Below are 27,124 nucleotides of genomic sequence, written 5' to 3'. Positions count from 1 at the left end.
ATGTCCCGGGTCCATACGAAGTTCCTACGGAAAGGCATCAGAAAAGCCGGGTTTCAGCGCGCAATGCGCATGAGCTGAAAACCGGCTTTTCTGATCTGTCAAGTTTCTGGCTTGACAGATCATCCACAGATCGGGAGCGAGGACACTTGTAGGGCAAGATTTCCGATATTTAAGAATATCTTGCCCTGCAAATGTCCTTTAAAATCTTGTGCCTGAAAAAGCAGGCGTATAGCCTACTTTTACAGGCGCGAGTGTTTAAAAATACACAAACATTTAAATATAGTTATAAAAACACATTTTATTTTTAAAAACCCTCCCCATTACGGTAAGTTTATTTTAAGGCATAATTAAAAAAGCTTAGAAAAAGAAAATTGACTTTTTTTTTAAGAACTTTAATTTAAATGAATGTTAAATATGTAGTTTATTTTCTATTTTTTTTTTTTAAATTGTGTTTTGGGTGTTTGGGGGGTTCCTCATTCATAGAAATAGGAGGTCCGGACTTACGGAACTCCTATTACTATGAATGAGAATCTATACTTCACCTGATTGGCTGCTGTCTCCAGATCCCGGACTGCGCCGTCACGGGAGGCCTCAGGCTTGGAAGTTCCAACAGGCGCAGCAGCAACAGGCAAGTGCGCATTTTTTCTGTCGTTTGCCCGCAGTAAGAGCTCGAATGGAATTTCAGGGCCATATTTTATTTGACCAGACAAAATCTTTATAACTTAAGAAGTTTGAAAGCTCTTCCTTAAATTAAAACCCATATTCTATTAAAATAATTTGTCTACAAAAACTGGTAGGGAAATTATTAACCAAAATTGGATTTATTTGTAAATATAAAATCTTGGTCCAGTTGAGACCATTTAAAATTCAGTCAAATCTGTCCTTTTAAGAAATTGTGTTGTGCGGCAGGCAGCTAGCATTCTGTGCATGTGAAACACCACCAATTTTTTTTCATACATATATTATATATATATATATATATATATAGAGCTTGACTTTTCCCATTACTCCTTTGTGGGAATGGGAATGTTTTATATCTGGGTTTCTATCCTTTTAAATCATCTGTTAAAGTATAACTATTGCTATTGTTGCACCTTATTCACTGAGCAAGTCCGGACTCTTGAGGGCAACATCACTATTCAACGCACTTCAATTGTGTCAACTGGTTACGGCAAGTTCCCCCGAAATTCAGAGCACCATGGATATTTACAAGCCTTGTCTCTGTGCTTGTAAAGTGCAAATCTAAAGAGCTGCAAGACGAGATACTTTAGCCTCTGGGCACAATGTAAATCAGTGCACTAACTCAAAACTTAAGAGTATTTCAAGAGTCTGAATCCATATTCTGAATTCATTCTAAACTTTAGTTTGCATATAAAACAAGACCAAAGCACTACTTAAAAATAGAACTGTCAATTACAATTACATTATTAGTTGCTTCATCTGAACCTTGGGCACAGCATGGACCCTGACAGGCACATGGTTATTTTATGTTTTTATATTTTATCTTATTTTCTGACTTCTTACTCCAAGAAGCTGGTAATGTAATCCCTGCTGCATGTTGACCAGATGAAAGGATTCGTTTTCACAGTGATATGAGCAGCCATCAGCTTTGCGGTTTCCTGACCTCTCGGGCCACAGGAGTTTCCAACTCCATCATGATTCATACCGAAGCTAAAAGAGAAAAGTCCAGTAAAATGAGACAATTGTACTCTTGGATATATATTACAATGACAATTATTTTAATCTATTTAATTTCTTTGTTCACTACTTATGTTTTCAGGCTTGTTTCTTGGGAACAATACAGAGAAAAGGGGCGGAGACTTGATACAGTATTTCAGCTTCACATCAACTTCCACTCGCGGGTGAGACACAAGCCACTCTTTTGTGCCTTAGGAACATAGGGCCAGGAGTAGGCCATTTAGCCCCTCGAGCCTCTTCGGCCATTCAATGAGATCATGGCTGATCAGTGACCTAACTCCATATACCCATCTTTTCCCCATATCCCCTTAATACCTTTGGTTAACAGAAATCTATCAATCTCAGATTTAAAATTAACAATTGACCCATTATCTACTGCTGTTTGCAGAAGAGAGTTCCATACTTCTACCATTCTTTGCTTGTAGAAATGTTTCCTAACTTCACTCCTGAAAAGTCTGACGAAGTTTTAGGCTGTGTCCCCTTGTCCAAGATTCCCCAACTAGTGTGTAATAGAGCTCCACCTAGTGGACTACTAATGTACTGCAACAACTGATGTAAATAATAAAAGGATCATGTGGCAAAGTCACGACAGTTTTTCTGTTAAGAGCCATCTTGTGTGTAGTGTGCTTCTTAATGATGTCTTAAGAATATATCACAGTGGAAACAGTTTCTCTCTAGCTACCCTATCTGCTCTCCTTAATACCTTGAAAACTTTGATCAGATCACCCCTTAACCATCTAAATTCGAGGGAATACAACCCTAATTTGTGTAATCTCTCCTTGTAACTTTCTGGTAAACCTACGCTGCACTCCCTTCAAGGCCAATATATCCTTCCTAAGGTGTGGTGCTCAGAACTGCTCATAGTATTCCAGATGTAGTCTAATTAGGGCTTTATATAGCTGCAGTACAACTTCTACCCTCTTGTATTCTAGTCCTCTAGATCTAAAGGCAGGCATGCCATTAGCCTTTTTGATTATTTTCTGTACCTGTCTATGACATTTTAATGATTGATGTACATGGACACCCAAGTTTCTTTGGATCTCCACTGTTTCTAGCTTATCATTTAGAAAGTACTCTGATTTATCCTGTTTAGGTCTAAAGTGGATGAACTCACACTTGTCTATATTGAAATCCATTTGCCACAATTTTGCCCGTTCACATAATTTATTAATATCCCTTTGTAATTTTATGCTTCCATCTACATTGCTTACAATGCCACCTATCTTTGTGACATCATCAAACTGGGATATTTGGCATTGAAGTCGTCAATAAATACGGTCAATAGTTGAGGCCCCAACACAGGTCCTTGCTGGACACCACTTATCACTATTGTGTTCCCAACATAGATGAGACTGCACACAGGGAGGTTAAAGTAACAGTGACCCGAGTCTTTATTAAGACACTCCAGAGTGAGGAACAGGCCTTAGCGGCCGGCTTATATACCAGTGCTCCCAAGGGATGCTGGGATCCCTTGGGACTTCAGGGGATGAGCATCCTGGAGGCAGAACATGGGAGTGCATGCTTTACAGATACACATCACCCCCCCCCCCCCATCCAAAGTCAAAGTGAAAACTATTTACATGGTGAGGCGGTCAGGAACCTCTTTCCCTGGTGGACCACCTCAGTACAAATGTCTGTTCTGGTGTGTTGGCTATGCCCTCACTGGGCTGGCGTGTTGTTGGCCCTGCAGGGCTGCTGGGTGAGCCTGGCCTTGCTGGGCTGTTGGGAGTGATGGGTTCAATTTCCTGGTCCGGGATGGTGTCGTTAATCCTTTGGGTGTGTGTTGTGGGCTGTGGGCTCGAAAAAGGTGGTGTCTGCTGTGGGTTGTTCAGGGCAGTCTGTGAACCGCAGCCTCGTTTGGTCCAGGTGCTTTCTGCAAATTTGTCCGCTGTCTAGTTTGACTACAAACACCCTACTCCCTTCTTTAGCTACCACCGTGCCCGCGATCCACTTAGGACCATGTCCATAGTTTAGCACGTACACAGGGTCATTCAGATCAATTTCCTGTGACACAGTGGCGCGACCATCGTTTACATTTTGTTGCTGCCGCCTGCTCTCTATCTGATCGTGCAGGTTGGGGTGAACCAGCGAGAATCTGGTTTTAAGTGTCCTTTTGATGAGTAGCTCAGCCAGGGGCACCCTGTGAGCGAGTGGGGTCTCGTGCGGTAGCGAAGCAGTACTCGGGACAGGCGGGTTTGGAGTGAGCCTTCTGTGACTCATTTAAGGCTCCGTTTGATTGTACTGCCCGCTCTGCCTGCCCATTGGAGGCTGGTTTAAACGGGGCTGAGGTGACATGTTTGATCCCATTGCGGGTCATGAATTCTTTAAATTTGGCACTGGTGAAACATGGCCCATTGTCACTGACCAGTATGGCAGGGAGGCCGTGGGTGGCAAACATGACCCTCAGGCTTTCAATGGTGGCGGTGGCAGTGCTTCCGAACATTATTTCACATTCAATCCAGTTTGAAAAAGCATCCACCACCAGGAGGAACATTTTACCGAGAAACGGGCCCGCATAGTCGACATGGATTCTCGACCATGGTCTGGAGGGCCAGGGCCACAAACTTAGTGGTGCCTCTCTGGGCGCGTTGCTCAATTGAGCACAAACACGGCATTGCCGTACACAGGACACGAAGTCAGAGTCGATGCCGGGCCACCGCACGTGGGATCTGGCTATCACTTTCATTATTACTATACCTGGGTGTGTGCTGTGGAGATACAAGATGAACGTCTCCCTGATCTTTGGGTAGCACTACGCGGACAGTTCACCCTTTCGCCGCTGGAACGGCTTGATTAGCTCTTGCATTTCAACGGGGATGCTGGCCCAGCTCCCATGCAGTACACAACCTTTTACTAGGGACAGCAGAGGATCTAGGCTGGTCCAAGTCCTAATCTGGTGGGCCGTGACAGGTGATTTATCATTTTCAAACACTTCCATGACCATCAACAAGTCTGCGGGCTGCGCCACCATCAACAAGTTTGCAGGCTGCGCCATTTCCACCCCCGTGGTGGGCAATGGTAGCCGACTGAGAGCATCCGCACAGTTCTCGGTGCCTGGCCTGTGGCCGATGGTATAGTTATACGCTGTTAGCCATCATACAAAAGGTGGACACTCGCGCTGAGTATTTATCTCCTTGTTTTCAGTGAACAGGGATATGAGGGGCTTGTGGTCGGTTTCCAGCTCAAATTTGAGGCCAAACAGGTACTGATGTATTTTCTTTACCCCGAACACACGCTAATGCCTCTTTCTCAATCATGCTGTAGGCCCTCTCGGCCTTAGACAAGCTCCTGGAGGCATAGGCGACAGGTTGCAACTTCCCTGCAATGTTAGTTTGTTGTAATACACACCAGACTCCGTACGACGACGCATCACATGCTAGCACAAGTCTTTTACACGGGTTATACAATACAAGCAGCTTGTTGAAGCATAAAATGTTTCTGGCTTTCTCAAAAGCAATTATTTGTTTTTTTCCCCATACCCAGTTCTCAACTTTACGCAATAACCCATGCAGGGGCTCTAAGAGGGTGCTTAACCTCGATAGGAAGTTACCAAAATAGTTGAGGAGTCCCAAGAACGACCGCAGCTCCATGACATTCTGTGGCCTGGGCACGTTCCCGATAGCCTCTGTCTTGGCATCCGTGGGCCGTCCGCCGCGATCTTTCTCCCCAAAAACTCCACTTCTGTTGCCAAGACGACGCATTTCGACCTCTTCAGCTGCAGCCCTACGTGATCCAGTCGCTGGAGGACCTCCTCCAGGTTTTGTAGGTGTGTGACAGTGTCCCGACCCGTGACCAGTATGTCGTCCTGAAAAACCACCGTGCGTGGTAGCGACTTGAGTAGGCTCCCCATGTTTCTCTGGAAGATCACTGCAGCTGACCGAATTCCAAACGGGCATCTGTTGTAGATGAACAGTCCCTTGTGCGTGTTGATGCAGGTGAGGCCCTTCGAAGACTCCTCCAGCTCTTGCGTCATGTAGGCTGAAGTCAGGTCGAGCTTGGTGAAAGTCTTGCCTCCTGTCAGCATCGCAAATAGGTCATCTGCCTTCGGTAGCGGGTATTGGTCCTGTAGCGAGAAACGATTAATAGTTACTTTATAATCGCCGCAAATTCTGACTGTGCCATCACTTTTGAGTACTGGAACAATCGGGCTGGCCCACTCGTTGAATTCCACTGGGGAGATGATGCCCTTGTGTTGCAGCCTGTCCAGCTCGATTTCCACTCTCTCCCTCATCATGTGAGGTACCGCTCGCGCGTTGTGGTGAATGGGTCGTGCCTCTGGGACCAAGTGGATCCGCACCTTCGCACCGGAAAAGTTTCCAATGCCTGGCTCAAAAAGGGAAGGAAATTTGTTAAGAACCTGGGCATATGAGGCCTCATCGACATGTGATAGCGCTCGGATGTCATCCCAGTTCCAGCGGATTTTGCCCAGCCAGCTCCTTCCAAGCAGTGTGGGGCCATCACCCAGGACAATCCAGAGTGGCAGTTCGTGCACCATGCCCTCGTAGGTTACCTTGACCATGGCGCTGCCCAGGACAGTAATGCCCTCTTTGGTGTACGTTCTCAGTTTCGTGTGGATGGTGCTCAGGGCTGGTCCAAGTGCCTTGTTGCACCACAGTCTCTCAAACATCTTTTTGTTCATGATGAATTGGCTAGCGCCAGTGTCCAGTTCCATGGCTACGGGTAAGCCATTCAATTTTACATTTAGCATTATAGGTGGACATTTCGTCGAAAATGTGCACATCCCGTGTACTTCAGCATCTGCCTCCTCTATCTGAGGCTCGAAATTGCTTTGATCCACCATGGACCGACCTTCCTCTGCCAAGTGGTGGTTAGCAGGTTTTGCAGAACTTGCAGCTCATCCGCAAGCTTGTCTGAGGTGCCCCATTGTTCCACAGCTCTTGCAAACATAACCTTTGAAGCCTTGCATTCATCCTTTGTTGTGGACTCAGTCATCTGGGTCACCTGAGGCCTGCTGGCAGTTGCAGACTCGTGGGTTCTGCCCTGTACATTTCTGCTCGCAAGCACAGTTCCAGTTAATTTATGAACATTGCTAGCACTTGTGTGCTGAGAGATTTGTTTGGTGTTATCACTGGTGGACATAAATGCTTGTGCTATCGCAATAGCCTTACTGAGGGTCGGTGTGTCTACATTCAAAAATTTTCGTAGGATGGTCTCGTGGCCAATGCCCAGTACAAAGAAGTCTCTGAGCATCTGCTCCAGGTAGCCATCAAACTCACATTGTCCTGCAAGTCGCCTTAGCTCGGCGACGTAGCTCGCCACTTCCTGACCTTCAGATCGCTGGCATGTGTCAAACAGATACCTCGCCATCAGCATGCTCTCCCTCGGGTTAAGATGCTCTCGAACCAGTGTACACAGCTCCTCATACGACTTATCTGTGGGTTTTACCGGAGCCAGAAGATTCTTCTTGAGGCTGTAGGTCGGTGCCCCGCAGACCCTGAGGAGGACCGCTCTCCTTTTTGCAGCGCTTCCTTCTCCGTCCAGCTCGTTGGCTACAAAGTACTGGTCTAGCCGTTCGACATGGGCTTCCCAGTCCTCACCCTCCAAGAACTTCTCCAGGATGCCCACAGTTTACTGCATTTTTGCGTTGGATTCGTATACTCGTTGCCAGTTATTGTGTTCCCAACACAGATGAGACTACACAGAGGGAGGTTAAAGTAACAGTGACCTCAGTCTTTATTAAGACACTCCAGAGTGAGGAACAGACCTTAGGGACCGGTTATATACAGTGCTCCTGAGGATCCTTTGGGACTTCAGGGGATGTGCTCCCTGGGGTGGAACATGGAAGTGCATGCTTTACCGATACACAACAATCACATCCTGCCAAAAGGCAAAATATTTCTTGGATGCAAGCAGGTTTCCTCTATTTTTGAAGGTCGCAAGTCAAATACAGGCTGTCCTCATTTAAACTGGATGGCGAGTTTCGTTGCACTGCATTTAAAATGGCAGGCAGAAAGTTGGCAAGAGGTAACAAAAACTGCTTTTGGCTATTGTTTAGATACAAATTGTGAAGTTTCCTGTTGCAATGGGGTGCACTTTGGGTAGAGGTAGAGGAGTGGTGGAACTTCTTGGACTGCTCCATCTCTTTTAGCAGAATGGGAGTCCCTTTGGCATACCATTCTACAAGTGCTGCTTGATGAACAGGAGAATGTAGAAGAAATACTTTTGGATAGCAGAAGAGCATCTACATGCCAATATGTTGCTGCATAAATATCAGCCCCAAAGGACTTTCCTTCCATTCCTTTGACTGACCAGGGAGGTAACCAGAGAGGTATTAGCCTTGGCTTGGTAGCACTCTTGCCTAAGAATCAGGTGGTCATGGGTTCAAGTTCCACTCCAGACACTTGAGCACATAAATCTAGTTTGGCACTTCAGTACAGTACTGAAGTAATGCTGAACTATCAGAGGGAACATTAAACCGAGGACCTGGTGGAAGTAAAAGAATCAATGGTACTATTCAAAGACGAGCAGGGCAAAGACGGTGTCCTGGCAAATATTTCAATATTTATCTCTCAATCAACATAATAAAAAACAGATTGTCTGGTCATGCAGCTCACTACTATTTATGGGACCTTGCTGGATGCATTTTCTGTCACGTTTTCCTACATTACAATCGTGACGACACTTCACTGGCTGTAAAACACTTTGGGATGTCCTGAGGTCATAAAAGGTGCTATATAAATGCAAGTCCATTAATTTTTCCTTGCCTATGCCAAAGGGGGGGGGGGGGGGGGGGACCTGCAGCCACATGTCAGGATTATCGCAATTGAACGTTCTTGCCTCCGTGCCTTTCCAAAAGGCTAGTGGGGACATAAGCATTCTCAGTACATTGATGCTTTAAACGGGTGACCAAACTTATTTGCAATCTCATTCTCATAAGAACATAAGAATTAGGAACAGGAGTAGGCCATCTAGCCCCTCGAGCCTGCTCCGCCATTCAACAAGATCATGGCTGATCTGGCTGTGGACTCAGCTCCACTTACCCGCCCGCTCCCTGTAACACTTAATTCCCTTATTGGTTAAAAATCTATCCATCTGTGACTTGAATACATTCAATGAGCTAGCCTCAACTGCTTCCTTGGGCAGAGAATTCCACAGATTCACAACCCTCTGGGAGAAGAAATTCCTTCTCAACTCGGTTTTAAATTGACTCCCCCATATTTTGAGGCTGTGCCCCCTAGTTCTAGTCTCCCCGACCAGTGGAAACAACCTCTCTGCCTCTATCTTGTCTATCCCTTTCATTATTTTAAATGTTTCTATAAGATCACCCCTCATCCTTCTGAACTCCAATGAGTAAAGACCCAGTCTACTCAATCTATCATCATAAGGTAACCCCCTCATCTCCGGAATCAGCCTAGTGAATCGTCTCTGTACCCCCTTCAAAGCTAGTATATCCTTCCTTAAGAAAGGTGACCAAAACTGCTACAGAACTGCCATGGACACAAGCGGGCAACAAGCCCAAGCAAGATTCCTGAAAACCAGGAAGCCATGGATGGCACCCATGAAATCCTTTGTGGTTTTGCTAATAGGACTGTCACCTATATTTAGACTCTTACTCTATATGAATGTGAAGCTTGTGTGAGGTCATTTGCATGAGATCATGTAAGTGAATGCTCGATTGCCAGGCAACATTCCCAATACCACCATTATTTGGTGATACCCAGAAATTGAAGGATTGGCTCCTGTGTGACCAAGGATTACCCCTTTGCTTCCTTGACTCATGATCCTTCTACGGTATCCCTGCATACCAGCAGAGCAGATATAATGAGGGACATGTGTTCATCAGAGAGAACATTATTAGTATGCTGAATCAGGAATTCCTGTGCTTTGTCAGGTAGTTGGGTGGGGGTGGGGGCATCCCGCAATACAGCCCCAGATACGTTTCCAGGATCACAAAGGTTTACAACAATCTCCATAACATTGATATTGAAAGAGCCTTCAGAAGAGCAGCTGAAGGAATGGATAATGAGCCAGTAGAAGCAAAAAGGCAGCATGACAAACCCGTTTTGCAGCTACAATAGCCATTTGTCAGTCCTAAATTCAGGACACTTTCTCATGAGCACACCAAAACCCTTCCCTTTGCACTCCTTTCAACATCTTCCCTGTCCTCCACAATAAATCACAATCCCCAATTATTGCAAGCCATTCTACTTATCTCACCGCTTGGTCATTTCTCTTCACAGCACATTTATTACCCCTGCTCCACAAATGAAACGGTTCAACACTAACTTCTGTAACAAAATAATTTAACAAAAAGACAAGTGTATCTAAACCCACTGACTCTTCCCACGATGCTTTCCCTTTCGATCAGTTGCACTCAACGACCTAATCTGGTGCTTCTTGTGCAATCTCCATGGCAGATGCCTTTGAATGTGGATATCTGCTGATGGCCCTAGCATGTTTTTGATGACATGAGCATCGCAGGCACATGGGTGGTGAATCCTCCACATTAGTCTCCATGTGTCACATCCCCCCATAACTCCGACAATCCATCTTTCTCTGAAAGCATCATTCTTGTAAAAGCTGTACTCCAGAGATCAGGACCCCAAGACTCACCAAATCTCTAGTGAGGTCCTTCTGCTTGTCCCGGATCAGTGCCATCTCTGGCTTTTCACTTGTGCTGTCCATCACCTTATGTGCTTTCCTCAAATTGAGTATCTACATCCCCAAAGGTGAATGGAGCTGTGCTAATGCATGCCAATGAGATGTATGTGCTAATACTGCTAAGTGAGGTGCTGTATAAATCCTGGTGTCAGGGCTCTACAGCAGCTCTGTCTGCCATACTTGCAGAGACAGGAAAAGGAAAACTGTTAGGAGGATGTCCTCAGAACAACTTCTTGGATGGCATTTTTGCTAAACAGTGGCAAACTTGCATGTCAGTGTTTGTGTATATGATAGGATAAAGTTTAAGGATCAGTTTTGTATGAACCCTGAGCTAGGCCTCTTCCAAGTACCGGGCCTTAATTTGCAGAGCCTGCTTCTCATCATGCATTGTAGCCACCCCCCTCCTCCAGCTGCTTTCTGTTGGATGCTGCCTTCTTCTACAAAAGCAGAAACATGTATAGATTATGTGTATCGGATCTGCCTACCCCATGTGTGAATGTGCATGCCATAGTGATTGTGAGCATGTAGGTGCTGGCCTTGGAAAACCTGTCCTTCCAAAGTATCCTTGTGATGGATAAGGGGGTGCTGGGTAGATTGTTAGCGGAAAGTGCATAATGGAAAATTATGGGCACCGGTGGGCAGGTGATAAGAAAGTGAAGAAATGCATGGGTTGCAGGTAAGGTATCAAGTTAGTACTAATTGATTCAGAACACAAATAAGAGATGTTGTTGGCCCTGCTTACCTTGTCCCTTCTGGTGAGGTCACTGAATTTTTTTCTCACTCATCATCATCATAGGCAGTCCCTCAGAATCAAAGAAGATTTGCTTCCACTCTAAAAATGAGTCCTCAGGTGGCTGAGCAGTCCAATACAAGAACCACAGTCCCTGTCACAGGTGGGACAGAGTCGTTGAGGGAAAGGGTGGGTGGGACTGGTTTGCCGCATGGTCTTTCCGCTGCCTGCGCTTGATTTCTGCATGCTCTCGACGGCGAGAATGGAGGTGCTCAGCGCCCTCCCAGATGCACTTCCTCCACTTAGGGCGGTTTTTGGCCAGGGACTCCCAGGTGTCAGTGGGGATGTTGCACTTTATCAGGGAGGCTTTGAAGGTGTCCTTGTAACATTACCGCTGCCCACCTTTAGCTCGTTTGCCATGAAGCGGCCACGTTGTCTGGACATTGCTGCTAGTATTGATCCTGTTGGCCACCTCCTGTCTTGCTCTTCTGCCCACAGTCTTGGAAATCTTACAACCATAATGGGAAATGACACTTCTCTCCTCTGTTCCGCTTCTTGCGGCAAGATGGTTATGCAGTTATCATTGAAGCAGAGGGTGCTGCTTCTTCCACCAGTGCTGCCAGATATGACAGGAATAAATGAGCACCAAACAGAAGTAGCTAAAAAAAAAACGTCCAAAAGCAGCCTGCCATAAATGGGCCTTCCATCAACAAAATGTTATCATGCTCACAAAGCTACAAGTTACCATGGGCCATTAAGGCCAGCAGCAGTGCAACAACATCTTCTTCTCTATGAGTCTGTGGCCAGTCACAGAATACTACATACACCAGGTGTACGCCCACTCTATGTAAATCACCTAAACAGGAAACACGATTAGGTTCAGTTTCATTTGATTGGAGCACACTTCTGGTGTGCTCTACATCAATTATAATCAGCTGGAGGGGGAGAAGAAAATTGACCCATATATAGTGCTACTAGAAAGTGAAGAATTACATACTTGATCAAATTCCCTATTATTACAAATCCAATAATGTCAGGAATTGCTTTGTTCTCGCCTCTGAGTCAGAAGTTTGTGGGTTCAAATCTCACTCCAAGGACTTGAGCACAAAAATCTAGTCTGACACTCCAGTGCAGCGCTGAGGGAGTGCTGTACAGTCGGAGATGCTGTCTGTCGGATAAGATGTTAAACTGAGTCTGCTCTCTCAGGTGAATGTAAAAAATCCCATGGCCCTATTTCGAAGAAGAGCAGGAGAGTTATCCCCAGTGTCCTCGCCAATATTGATCCCTCAATCAACATTAAAAAGTCAGATTATCTGGTCATCATCACATTGCTGGTTGTGGGAGCTTGCTGTGTGCTGCCGTGTTTCCTACATTACAATAGTGACTACACTTCAAAAGTACTTCATTGGCTGTAAAGCACTTTGGGATGTCCAGTGGTCATGAAAGGCGTTATATAAATGCAAGTCTTTCTTGTTCCAGTATTATATTATTGGACCTACATTGTTAAAGTTAGCATTTCATTTCTGCACTGCCTTTCCTTCCTATTCTTTTTTCCCTCTTCCATTTATTCTATTCTTACTATTACATTTTTACATATCTAGTATATTTAAATTACTTTTTTTGGTTCATATCAAATTTAACGTTTCTAGTATAATAATTGCTTTGTACCTCTACCATACTTTTTTCAATTTGGAATCCATATAAATATAACATTGGTCCCATATTAGCAAAAAAGCAGTTTCAAAATGTATTTTTTTGAGCCGTTATGAAATTTAAATAGTGATGCCAGAGTTAGCAGATCATCAATCAAACAAACTTGTGTGTGATTTTTAAGCCAACATTTGGAAGTCCAATTCTAGAAGAAATAATTTGCTGGTGGCACAGGGAGCAGACACTGCTGAAACAGAGCATCTCATCAGCAGCAGTGAAAGGGTTATTGTTTGATTTCCAGTGTGCCGACATCTATTATTCAATTTTTAACATTGAAATTTTGCAGGAACATTACAACAGCAGTACTGGTAAATATTTGCTATGTACAATATTAAGGCCCCACTCATCAAGCAGCTGTGACCTAGTACTCAATTTCTAATTATCATGAAATAGTACTGGGGCCGACTTTAGTTTCCGTTACACCCCATAAATGGTAGCACACGGAGTGTAATGGAGCGGAAAAATGTGTGTTCAGTTCCGCCAGGTCTCTATTCATTTTGTGTCTGATGTTAATTTCCAGTCGGCATACAATCTAGTGGTTGAAACCTGTCAGAAGTAGACGGGAGCTTCAATTTATTATTATAATACAGGGTAATAATGTCACAAAGATGTCATTAACGCCATCATGACAAAAATAGGCGAGCTTGGCTCCTTGCAAACCTCTCTTCTGACACAGTGCGGCGTTGACAGATGAAGGCTATGGGGACTTCCTACAATATAAGCCAGCCAGAGTGTTACCCATCAGTATTATATGCTGCAAGAGAACCTTGAGGAGGATAGCAATGAACATGAAGCTAACATTGATCATAGAATCATAGAAATTTACAGCACGGAAGGAGGCCCATCGTGTCTGTGCCAGCCAAAGAGCTATCCAGCCTAATCCCACTTTTCAGCTCTTGGTCCGTAGCCCTGTAGGTTATGGCACTTCAAGTGCATATCCAAGTACTTTTTAAATGTGGTGAGCGTTTTTGCCTCTACCATCCTTTCAAAGGCAGTGACTTCCAGACTTCCACCACCCTCTGTATGAATTTCCCCTCAAATCCCCTCTAAATCTCCTACTAATTACTTTAAATCTATGCCCCCTGGTTGTTGACCCCTCTGCTAAGGGAAATAGGTCTGTCCCATCCACTCTATCTAGGCCCCTCAAATTTTATACACTTCACTAAGGTCTCCCCTCCGCCTCCTCTGTTCCAAAGATAACAAACCCAGCCTATCCAATCTTTCATCATAGCTAAAATTATCCAGTCCAGTCCAGTCCAGGCAACAGCCTCGTAAAGCTCCTCTGTATCTGTGTGGTGACCAGAACTGCACGCATTACTCTAGCTGTGGCCTAACTAGTGTTTTATACAGTTCAAGCAGAACCTCCCTGCTCTTGTATTCTACGCCTCAGTTAATAAAGGCAAGTATTCCAAATGCCTTCTTAACCACCTTATCTACCTGGCCTGCTACCTTCAGGGATCTTTGGACATGCACTCCAAGGTCCTTTTGTTCCTCTGCACTTCTCAGTATCCTACCATTTAATGTGTATTCCCTTGCCTTGTTAGTTCCCCCCCCCCAAATGCATTACCTCGCTTCTCCGGATTGAATTCCATTTGCCACTGATCTGCCCACCTGACCAGTTCATTGATATCTTCCTGCAGTCTACAGCTTTGATGAGGCAAAAGATGCTCAAGATACAGAAAATTGCACTTCTTTGACACATTACGCTATCATTGACGAGACCTTCTCATGAATACCCTTGTATCAATAACCCTCCCTATATTTTCAGTATGTCTCCAACAAATGTGCCTGCACCTATAATGTTTTCTCCTCCTAGTGAACAACCCATTTTGGTCATCTGATAATATAGCTTATAACATCACAGCAAGAACACTGCACAAAGTACAACTGAAGTAGCAACAATTTCTTCCCCCTATATTTGGCCATTATGTCCTATTATTCTCCTCCCATGCACTCTCTGCCTTTTTCTATTTGCAGTCTTCTCCTGCAAAAAGGAACTGAATAACCGGCTTGGCATAAAAGACATATAGCGATAATCATGTATCGGGCTGCTTGGGACAGGAACAAGAATGAAGCAGGCACAGTAGATGGAAAGGTCTATGAGGGAGAATAACAGTTAGTCAGCAAAGGACATATAGCAAAGTCTTCCACATTGTACGATATGAATTTTGGCAAGGTCTCCCACCTTGGTGCACCTGGTGAGATTATTAAACATTTTTTAGCAATGTAGCCAGGTCCAAGGAATAATGCAATTGGAATTAACATGTGTTGATACTTCATGCCAGGTAAATCTGACCTACGCGTCCTGACACCCAACAAGCATCCGTTGGGAAAAATAGCCATCCCTCCTCTGCTGCAATTCCTCTAATAGAATTTATAAGAATTAGGAGCAGGAATAGGCCATATGCCCCCTCAAGCCTTCTCTGCCATTCAATAAGATCATGGCTGATCTGATCTTGGCCTCAACTCCACTTTCCTGCCTGTTCCCCATAACCCTTGACTCCCCAGAAAAACCCATGTGAAAAACTGCCACACTGTCAATTTATGAATTTATAACCAGTTCAAACTGTCACAGGACGGGAGAGTGGAGAGCACCAGTTCAAACTGTCACAGGAGCATCCAGTGGTGCCCCGGTAACTGCCCCCAAAGGAAGTGGAGTGTGGGAAATTGCACTCCGCTTCCATTGAGGGGTGGTAAGGCCAATTCTGCGGCAGGAGAGGACTTCCACGCTGGGGGGTAAAATTCCCTGCCCCAGAAGGTTACCGCCCCCAAGATGGGAGCCTGTGCGGGGAGGCAGAGGGAAGATGAGGGGAGACGGGGGCGGGGGATGGAGGGGAGAATGGTGGAGGTGGGGGGTGGAGAAACCCAGGGCAGGGGACAGGAGGGGCCACATTGCAGCGGAGGTCTGGGGGGGGGGCGAAGTGTGTTGGAGGGGCGGCCCTGGGGATTCTGTGCCTCGGTGCGGGGAGTGTTCAGAGTGGGGTAGACGGGTTGACTGCGCAGATGGCGGTTGGTGGATGTGGTGTGGTTGACGTCGCGGGGGCGTGGCTCCAGGGTGGCCGGGACTGGGGGCTTGACATCCGGGGGTGGTTCGGCATTTGGGAAGGATTCTGACGGGACGGGGCGGGTTGGGTGCGGGGGGGGGGGGGGGGGGGAAGTGTTCCCGGTGTTGGGTGGGTCCGGAGCCGGGGCGCGGGGGGGGCACGCTCTTGGGATAGGGGGTGGGCTGTTTGGGGTTGGGATTGAGAGAGACTTCTTCACTCGGGGAGTTGTTGGCCTGTGGGGTTCCCTGCTGCGGAGAGTTGTTGATGCCAGTTCATTGGATGTGTTCGGGAGGGAGTTGGATGTGGTCCTTGTGGCTGGAGGGGGGGGGGGCGGGGGGGGTGTGGAGAGGGCGTGAGGGGGAGGTGCTGGGGTGGGTGATCAGCCATGATCTTGTTGAATGGCGGTGCAGGCTCGAAGGGCCAAATGGCCTACTCCTGCACCTATTTTCTATGTTTCTATGTTTCTATCTATGACTGCTGGTTGACATGGCTGATGGATCAGGGCTGCACACATTACTTCCCTCATCATTGCAGCAATGTCTCATTACTTTGTTGCAGCCCTTTAAGACTTGCAAAAGTACAGGATTTCTTGCCGTTTAATACTTGAGGGACCAACCAGAGGTATATTTCATGCCTGTATGTCCCCACCTTGACCCAGAACTTGCAGTCCTGAGAACAGTGAACTGACAGATTGCAATTTCAGGTGAATACTGTCATTCACTGTTCCTCCACAGTCTGCGCTGTGGACCCCTCCTCAGAGCCAGAAATCAGTGAAAATCACTGATCTGACGAAAACTCCCCTTTTCCGAATAAATGTCGCTGTGAGAAATCCCATAAAAAGTGACATTCAAATGAGCTGTAATTGGGTATTGAACGGCGATCGGAGTAATAATTACTGATAAATAACCATTCTGGCCATGAAAACTAATTTTATATTGGTGGAATGTCAAATTTCTCCATTAAGTTAAAAATGATCAGAGTTTAAAATTAATTAAAAAAAAATATTTTAAAAGTTGTTCATGATAGTTCAGCCAATGTGCATTTCCTAATGTTTAATTCACTCTCTGTAAAATATTTTTTAAAGCGATGGATTATTATTGCTTTCTATTTCCTGGTTCCTGGTCTGTGAAAATTCTGCAACGTGATTGGCTGCTTAGACAGCTCGTTGATGTCACCGTAGCTCCCACTAGGAGATTCTCACTACATTGATTTCAAGTGCATGTCGGATAAGCCTCTCACCACATCGTTCGCAAGATCTTTCTGGGAATATACTTCGGGGCCAGCAGCGAATGCCTTTGCTTCGGCCCGAATGTAAATTATGGGCCAATGTGTTAATGAGACTGAACCCAGGAATATAATCTGGCTCAACATGCATCAACACCTCAGTGCCTACCTCATGCCCCAAAATGGAGGCTAAAATCGGTCCTGCTGTCTTGCAGGCTGTGAGAACCAGAGACAAAAAACTTTAAATGCAGACTTGATGATGGCATAAATGATATCACAGCAAATGTGTGGAATGCTACAATTCATCAATGTTTAAACTAGTTATTTAATTATCTAAAAAGTTTAAAAAAGAAGTTTAAGATTCCATGGTGCAATTAGTAAACGTGAAGTATGTAAGATAAAATAAAATGGCTTCCAAATGCTGAGAGATATTTCAAATGAAAAGTTTGGAACCAGGTACTAATTACGCCATTAACCTCTGTTGTATATGTACATCCTGTTTGTAGCCACCAGCTGGTGTCATTGTTGGAGGCCACTGAGCAGCATGCACATGGTGCTGCTCTGGTATAAAAGGCCAGCCATTTTGAGAGTCAGGCACTTTTGGGCCGTAATAAAGCAGAGCCAAGGTTGTACCTTGTTCAGTTAAACAGTTCTTAGTTTATACCTTTATTGTATACTATCATGTATGTAACCTTTATGTAACAACACTGCAATACTGTATATACATAAGAAATGCACACCTTGACCACAGGGGGTGAACTTGTGGGAGACACTCCTCACCTGGTCATCCAGGTATATAAAGGGAGGTCCCACGCAGGGTCATCACTTCTTGGTCCTGTGAATAAAGGTTCAGGTCATGGAGTGACCTTGTCCATAGAATGTGCCTCGTGTGGATTTGTGGTATTGTGTAAGGACTTTACATTGGCAACGAGAAACGGGAATCAATGACCCACAAGAATGGCCACCGGCAGCACAGATGAACGGTACTGTGTTGGTGAGGACTGGGATGATTTCATTGAGAGGCTTCAGCAGAGTTTTGTCATGAAGGACTGGCTGGGAGACGCAGCGGTCGACAAGCGAAGAGCTCATTTGCTGACCAGCTGTGGACCTAAGACTTACGCTCTCATGAAAGACCTGCTAGCACCTGAGAAGCTGGCAGACAAAACCTTTGAAGAGCTCAGCAAACTAATCGGTGAGCACCTCAAACCGGCGAGCAGCGTACACATGGCCCGACACAGATTCTATACCCACCGACGTCGGGAAGGACAGAGCATGCCAGATTTCGTTGCGGACCTCTGGCGCTTGGCCAGCCTCTAAGTTCACAGATGCCTCCAGGGGGGAGATGCTAAGGGATTTCTTTATTGAGGGCATCTGTCATGCTGGGATTTTCAGAAAGCTAATTGAGACCAAGGACTTGACCTTGGAAGCGGCGGCGTTGATGGCTCAGACTTTTATGGCGGGGAAGGAGGAAACTAAGATAATATACACGCGCAATTCTGCCTCCAACATGGCGATGGATCAGGGAGTCAATATCATAAATGCAACACAGAGCCCCGCAGGCAGGTAAGGGCAGTTCGGGACACACGAGGCAGCAATAGACCCAAGAGTAAGTCTCCAACAGAGACAATGGCAAGCTGAACGGACATTTACGCCACCCCAGTGGACAATGCAGCCCGGGATGGGGCCATTGACACCCACTAACAGGGTGCTCAAGAACAGTCAAAGGGGCAATCAGCGAGGAATGCCTTGGAACAGCTCTTTTGTTCACTACAACGGGAATCTCAGTTCATGCTGGAGGTGTGGGGGCAGACATGCTGCCAGGACTTGCAGATTTCAACAGTTCGTCTGCAGAAATTATAACTTCATTGGCCATTTAGTCAGAATGTGCAGAAAGCCTGTAACCAGGCTAATATACGAGGCGGATGAACCAGATGAGGGGTCTGCGAGGCAGGATGACGCTTGGGGCAAATCAATGGACGCTGAAGTTCAGTGGGTCCATGTGGCAAACATTCACAGCTCATATACCAAAACGCCACCTATGATGATGAAAGTCCTATTAAACGGCATCCCTGTACGCATGGAGCTGGACACGGGGGCCAGCCAGTCACTCATGAGTGTTCAACAATTCGAACAGCTGTAGCCACTCAAAGCCAGCAGACCTAAACTAGAACGCATTGAGACGCAATTACGGACGTACACCAAAGAAATCATTCCAGTGCTAGGCAGTGCAATGTTGGCGGTCACACACAATGGATCGGTGAACCGGCTGCCGCTCTGGATTGTCCCGGGCAATGGTCCCGCACCGTTGGGGAGGAGCTGGTTAGCCGAGATGAACTGGAAATGGGGGGGGATGTGCACGCCATGTCATCTGTGGAGCGAAGTTCATGCTCACAGGTCGTCCTACAGCAATTTGAGTCACTATTTCAACCTGGCATCGGGACATTCAAAGGTACCAAAGTAGTGATACGCATCACCCCGGACGCCAGACCAGTGCACCACAAAGCCAGAGCTGTGCCGTATGTGATGCGGGAGAAAATTGAGAGCGAGTTGGACCGGTTGCTGAGAGAGGGTATCATCTCGCCCATTGAATTGAGCGACTGGGCGAGCCCCATCGTTCCCGTCCTAAAACCGAATGGCTCAGTCCGCATCTGTGGTGACTACCAGGCCACTATCAACCGGGTGTCCCTACAAGACCAATACCCGCTCCCGAGAGCGGAGGACCTTTTTGCCACGCTGGCAGGCGGCAAGCTGTTCACCAAGTTGGAACTCACTTCAGCCTACATGACCCAAGAACTGGCCAACGAATATAAACTACTGACCACCATCACCACGCACAAGGGACTGTTTGTTTACAACAGGTGTCCGTTTGGCATTCGATCAGCGGCCGCGATTTTTCAAAGAAACATGGAAAGCTTGCTCAAATCCATTCCTGGAACAATCATATTTCAGGACGACATCCTCATCACCGGTTGTGACACCGAGGAACACCTCCACAACCTGGAGGAGGCGCTACGCCGACTGGACCGGGTAGGCCTGCGACTCAAGAAGCCTAAATGTGTGTTTTTGGCTCCCGAGGTCGAGTTTTTGGGCAGGAGGGTTGCTGCAGACGGGATTCGGCCTATCGAATCCAAAACGGAGGCGATTCGACGAGCGCCCAGGCCCGGCAACACATCGGAGTTGCGTTCATTTCTGGGACTCTTGAACTATTTCAGGAACTTTCTGCTGAATTTAAGCACATTGTTGGAGCCGCTACACGTGCTCCTGCATAAGAGTTGCGATTGGTTTTGGGGGGGGGATGGTCAGGAACGGGCTTTTAATCGGACGCGGGACCTACTTTATTCAAAGAAGTTGTTGACTCTGTACAACCCTTGTAAGAAATTGGTTCGGACATGTGATGCATCGTCCTATGGGGTTGGGTGCGTGTGGCAGCAGTGTAATGCTGAGGGCCAACTCCAACCTGTGGCTTATGCCTCCAGGTCGCGCTCTCAAGCTGAACGGGGATATGGAATGGTTGAGAAGGAAGCACTCGCATGTGTGGGGGAGGTGATGTCATATACGTAACCTTTATGTAACAACACTGCAATACTGTATATACGCAAGAAATGCACATCTTGACCACAGGGGGCGAACTTGTAGGAGACACTCCTCACCTGGTCATCCAGGTATATAAAGGGAGGTCTTAGGTTGGGTCATCACTCTTGTGAATAAAAGTTCAGGTCATGGAGTGACCTTGTCCATAGAATGTGCCTCGTGTGGATTTGTGATATTGTGTAAGGACTTTACATATACATAACACTCTGGAAAAAGGTTTTCATTGCTCTGGTCACAAGAAATGAAATGCTGATGAAGCCAAATGCTCAATTTCTATACTTCACACTGAATTAATTATCAAACTGTTACTATGAACTTTTAAAATAAAAATATTTACATGGTGATATTCTAAGGGGAAATCCCGATAGCCAAGTCAACATTTCAACATCACTTGATGAATCAATCACTCAACAAGCTTTTGGAAACATATTTCATCTGCCCTGGTTTCCTTCAGCAACTGAATGTCCAAAATAAGGCTTTAAACAAAATGTTATCAAAAACCTGAACCTAATAACATGATTAAATTTACCCAATGAATTATGTTCTATTTACCTTAAGTGACATTTTCACCTCAAGGCCTCACCTGCCTCAAAAGCCTGGGCTTAGAATGGATTTGTTTTATTTCACAACAGTTGGAAAGCGTTTTCAACCATATCTGTATATTCTGAGCACGTGACGCTTACAGAATGAATTGAAGGGTAGAAGTGTGTTTCCACTCTTTGGCAGAGATTGAATTCTCAAACGATTTATTTCAGGCAAGTGATGACATTTTTTTAAATCATATTATTGTTGACAATTGTGCTTTCTTATTACGAAACACTTACAATAATAAAGTTAAGACGAAGATTGGTAGCAGCTTTGATCGGGGTTTCTAAATTGATGTTTGGATACACAGGAGATTATTTATAGAAATGAATCTCCATTTCTGTGGAAAATTCTATTTCAAAAAATTTCTTCTGAACTAATTTTTAGGCTTAACTATTGTGGGGGTTGGGTTAGGTTGGGATCCTGGATTCAGGAGGTAAGTGTAAAGGCACTTACTTCCTGGATCCAGCAGTCCTCGCCTTGTATTAGCTGGCGGGTTTCAAGAGGTGTGCAAAACCCGACTAGCTGAAGTTAAAATAAAAAATGGAGGTTAAAGCAGAGGCTTCTAGCTGCATTATAATATTTAAATAGATAACCTGCCTCCTGGCAGTGGATTAGCTATCTGCCCCCATCCCACCTCCGTTAAAAGTGGTTGGGTTGGAGGTGGGTTCAGATCGGGATTCTGATTTTTAACACTTTAACCACTCCCACGCTACAAACCCACCCTTTTTTTAGGTTAAAATTCCCCCCAATGTTTTTACTATAGTTCTTTACCAAGACATGAGAGATTGTGCATCAGTGCCATTCCAAGAAACTGTTCCAATTTTTTCTTCAACTCCTTCAAATGGATCAAGTTTGGTTGGACCATCTGTGGTGAAATATTCCCTTGAAGGCGGTTTAAGAACATAAGAACATAAGAATTAGGAACAGGAGTAGGCCATCTAGCCCTTCAAGCCTGCTCCGCTACTCAACAAGATCATGGCTGATCTGGCCGTGGACTCAGCTCCACTTACCCGCCCACTCCCCATAACCCTTAATTGCCTTATTGGTTAAAAATCTATCTATCTGTGATTTGAATACATTCAATGAGCTAGCCTCAACTGCTTCCCTGGGCAGAGAATTCCACAGATTCACAACCCTCTGGGAGAAGAAAATCCTTCTCAACTCGGTTTTAAATTGGCTCCCCCATATTTTGAGGCTGTGCCTCCTAGTTCTAGTCTCCCCGACCAGTGGAAACAACCTCTCTGCCTCTATCTTGTCTATCCCTTTCATTATTTTAAATGTTTCTATAAGATCACCCCTCATCCTTCTGAACTCCAACGAGTAAAGACCCAGTCTACTCAATCTATCATCATAAGGTAACCCCCTCATCTCCGGAATCAGCCCAGTGAATGGTCTATGTACCCCCTCCAAAGCTAGTATATCCTTCCTTAAGTAAGGTGATCAAAATTGCATGCAGTACTCCAGGTGCGGCCTCACCAATACCCTGTACAGTTGCAGAAGGACCTCCCCTGCTTTTGTTCTCCATCCCTCTCGCAATGAAGGCCAACATTCCATTCGCCTTCCTGATTACCTGCTGCACCTGCAAACTAACTTGACCCCCAGGTCCCTCTGCACCGCAGCATGTTGTAATTTCTCCCCATTCAAATAATATTCCCTTTTACTTTTTTTTTTCCCCCCAAGGTGGATGACCTCACATTTTCCGACATTGTATTCCATCTGCCACACCTTAGCCCATTCGCTTAACCTATCTAAATCTCTTTGCAGTCTCTGTGTCCTCTACACAACCCGCTTTCCCACTAATCTTTGTGTCATCTGCAAATGTTGTTACACTACACTCTGTCCCCTCTTCCAGGTCATCTATGTATATTGTAAACAGTTGTGGTCCCAGCACCGATCCCTGTGGCACACCACTAACCACCGATTTCCAACCCGAAAAGGACCCATTTATCTCTCTGCTTTCTGTTAGCCAGCCAATTCTCGATCCATGCTAATACATTTCCTCTGACTCTGCGTACCTTTATCTTCTGCAGTAATCTTTTGTGTGGCACCTTATCGAATGTCTTTTGGAAATCTAAATGTACCACATCCATCGGTACACCTCTATCCACCATGCTCGTTATATCCTCAAAAAATTCCAGTAAATTAGTTAAACATGATTTCCCCTTTATGAATCCATGTTGTGTCTGCTTGATTACACTATTCCTATCTAGATGTCCCGCTATTTCTTCCTTAATGATAGCTTCAAGCATTTTCCCCACTACAGATGTTAAACTAACCGGCCTATAGTTACCTGCCTTTTGTCTGCCCCCCTTTTTTTTTTAAAAACAGCGGCGTTACATTAGCTGCTTTCCAATCCGCTGGTACCTCCCCAGAGTCCAGAGAATTTTGATAGATTATAACGAATGCATCTGCTATAACTTCCGCCATCTCTTTCCCAGAGGCCCAGTTGATCCAGTGTCTCCTCATATGTCAGTCCAGCCATCCCTGGAATCAGTCTGGTGAACCTTCGCTGCACTCCCTCAATAGCAAGAACGTCCTTCCTCAGATTAGGAGACCAAAACTGAACACAATATTCCAGGTGAGGCCTCACCAAGGCCCTGTACAACTGCAGCAAGACCTCCCCTGCTCCTATATTCAAATCATCTCGCTATGAAGGCCAACATGCCTTTGCCTTCTTCACCGCCTGCTGTACCTGCATGCCAACTTTCAATGACTGATGAACCATGACACCCAGATCTCGTTGCACCTCCCCTTTTCCTAATCTGCCGCCATTCAGATAATATTCTGCCTTTGTGTTTTTGCCACCAAAGTGGATAACGTCACATTTATCCACATTGCACTGTATCTGCCATGCATTTGCCCACTCACCTAACCTGTCCAAATCACCCTGCAGCCTCTTAGCATCCTCCTCACAGCTCACACCGCCACCCAGTTTAGTGTCATCTGCAAACTTGGAGATATTACCCTCAATTCCTTCATCCAAATCATTAATGTATATTGTGATGAGCTGGGGTCCCAGCACTGAGCCCTATGGTACTCCGCTAGTTACTGCCTCCCATTCCAAAAAGGACCCGTTTATCCCGACTCTCTGCTCCCTGCCTGCCAACCAATTCTCTATCCATGCCAGTACATTACCCCCAATACCATGTGCCTTGATCTTGTACACCAATCTCTTATGTGGTACCTTGTCAAAGGCCTTTTGCAAGTCCAAATACACCACATCCACTGGTTCTCCCTTGTCCACTCTACTAGTTACATCCTCAAAAAATACCAGAAGATTGGTCAAACATGATTTCCCTTTCATAAATCCATGCTGACTTGGACTGATCCTGTCACCGCTTTCCAAATGTGCTGCTATTTCATCCTTAATAATTGATTCCAACATTTTCCCCATTACTGATGTCAGGCTAACCAGTCTATAATTACCAGTTTTCTCTCTCCCTCCTTTTTTAAAAAGTGCTGTTACATTAGCTACCCTCCAGTCCATAGGATCTGATCCAGAGTTGATAGACCGTTGATAAATGATCACCAATGCATCCACTATTTCTAGGGCCACCTCCTTAAGTACTCTGGGATGCAGACAATCAGGCCCTAGGGATTTATCGGCCTTCAATCCCATCAATTTCCCCAACACAGTTTCCCACCTAATAAGGATATCCTTCAGTTGCTCCTTCTCACTAGACCCTCGGTCCCCTAGTACCGGAAGGTCATTTGTGTCTTCCTTCATGAAGACAGAAGCAAAGTATTTGTTCAATTAGTCTGCCATTTCTTTGTTCCCCATTATTAATTCACCTGAGTCCGACTGCAAGAGACCTACGTTTGTTTTCACCAATCTTTTTCTCTTCACATATCTATAGAAGCTTTTGCAGTCAATTTTTATGTTCCCGGCAAGCTTCCTCTCATACTCTATTCTCCCTCTCCTAATTAAACCCTTTGTCCTCCTCTACTGAATTCTAAATTTCTCCCAGTCCTCAGGTTTGCTACTTTTTCTGGCCAATTTATATGCCTCTTCCTTGGATCTAACACTATCCTTAATTTCCCTTGTTAGCCACGGTTGAGCCACTTTCCCTGTTTTATTTTTACTCCAGACAGAGATGTACAACTGTTGAAGTTCATCCATGTGATCTATAAATGTTTGCCATTGCCTATCCACCGTCAACCCTTTAATATCATTTGCCAGTCTATTCTAGCCAATTCACGCCTCATGCCATTGAAGTTAGCTTTCCTTAAGTTTAGGACCCTAGTTTCTGAATTAACTGTGTCACTCTCAATCTTAATAAAGAATTCTACCATATTACGATCACTCTTCCCCAAGGGGCCTTGCACAACAAGATTGCTAATTAGTCCCTTCTCATTACACATCAGCAAGTTTATGGCTATCGCACAGATGTTATGGTGATGTACAATCTGCAAGTCTCTCCATGACTGGCATCAGTTCACAATCATCCAGCAAAAAGTCATAATTTTTGTGGTTATATAAGGAACAATGACAAATCCTTTTAACTTAGAAATAGAGTCCTTTATTCAGGACGATGCTCGTGGTGAGTCGGAGAGGCTTGGGAGGTGCATCGGAGAGGCCTATAAAAAGGCCCCTCGCATCGCTGAGGCGTGGGAGTTCGTGGTGAGTCGGAGAGGCTCGGGAGGTGCATCGGAGAAGCATGCTTGTGCAGCTACAGGGAGAAGGCAAAAAAGTAGAAATAAATCGAAAGGTGACGTCACAGCCAAGGGGGTAAGTGATTGATAAGTGGTTTTTCTTTGTCTTTCTTTATCAGTAAGTAACCTTTTAACATTGCTGTTGCCCAATTAAGTTAATCCAAGGGGTAAGTCATGGCAGGAGAGCTCGGAAACATGTTATGCTCCTCCTGTACTATGTGGTTACTCAGGGACACCGACAACGACGTGTGCGGGAAGTGCATCCGCCTGCAGATCCTGACAGACCACATTGCGGCACTGGAGCTGCGGGTGGATGAACTCTGGAGCATCCACGATGCTGAGAATGACGTGAATAGCACATTTAGTGAGTTGGTCACACCGCAGGTAAAGGGTACACAGCCAGATAGGGAATGGGTGACTAACAGGAAGAGCAGTGCAAGGAAGGTAGTGCAGGGGTCCTCTGCGTTCATCTCCCTGCAAAACAGATACACTGCTTTGGGTACTGTTGAGGGGGATGACTCATCAGGGGAAGGCAGCAGCAGCCAAGTTCATGGCACCGTGGGTGGCTCTGCTACACAGGAGGGCAGGAAAAAGAGTGGGAGAGTGATAGTGATAGGAGATTCAATTGTAAGGGGAATAGATAGGCGTTTCTGCGGCCGCAACCGAGACTCCAGGATGGTATGTTGCCTCCCTGGTGCAAGGGTCAAGATGTCTCTGAGCGGGTGCAGGATATACTGAAAAGGGAGGGTGAACAGCCAGTTGTCGTGGTGCATATAGGTACCAACGATATAGGTAAAAAACGGGATGAGGTCCTATTGAGACGTTTTTAGGGAGCTAGGAGCTAAATTAAAAAGTAGGACCTCAAAAGTAGTATTCTCAGGATTGCTACTAGTGCCACGTGCTAGTCAGAGTAGGAATCACAGGATAGCTCAGATGAATACGTGGCTTGAGGAGTGGTGCAGAAGGGAAGGATTCAAATTCCTGGGGCATTGGAACCAGTTCTGGGGGAGGTGGGACCAGTACAAACAGGACGGTCTGCACCTGGGCAGGACCGGAACCAATGTCCTAGGGGGAGTGTTTGCGAGTGCTGTTGGGGAGGAGTTAAACTAATATGGCAGGGAGGATGAGAACCTATGCAGGGAGGCAGAGGGAAATAAAAGGGAGACAGAGGCAAAAGATAGAAAGGAGAATAGTAAAAGTGGAGGGCAGAGAAACCCAAGGCAAAAAACAAAAAGGGCCACATTACAGCAAAATTCTAAAGGGG

At 45.7% G+C, this 27,124-nt stretch overlaps 1 protein-coding gene across 1 annotated transcript in view; it reads right to left on the bottom strand.

Annotated features, from left to right (window-relative positions):
• Positions 1-27,124, bottom strand: part of LOC139229187 (A disintegrin and metalloproteinase with thrombospondin motifs 6-like) — a 175,725-nt gene that overhangs the window by 77,488 nt on the left and 71,113 nt on the right. Inside the window, exon 9 of the mRNA XM_070860839.1 lies at positions 1,525-1,671. Within this exon, the coding sequence (XP_070716940.1) occupies positions 1,525-1,671 (147 nt within the window). The remainder of the gene's footprint in view (positions 1-1,524; positions 1,672-27,124) is intronic.

Source organism: Pristiophorus japonicus, chromosome 18 (assembly GCF_044704955.1).
Source record: "Pristiophorus japonicus isolate sPriJap1 chromosome 18, sPriJap1.hap1, whole genome shotgun sequence".
In the NCBI taxonomy this organism is placed as follows: Eukaryota; Metazoa; Chordata; class Chondrichthyes; family Pristiophoridae; genus Pristiophorus; species Pristiophorus japonicus.
The sequence above is the reverse complement of the archived record's forward strand: the minus strand, read 5'-3'. Positions and strand labels throughout refer to the sequence as shown.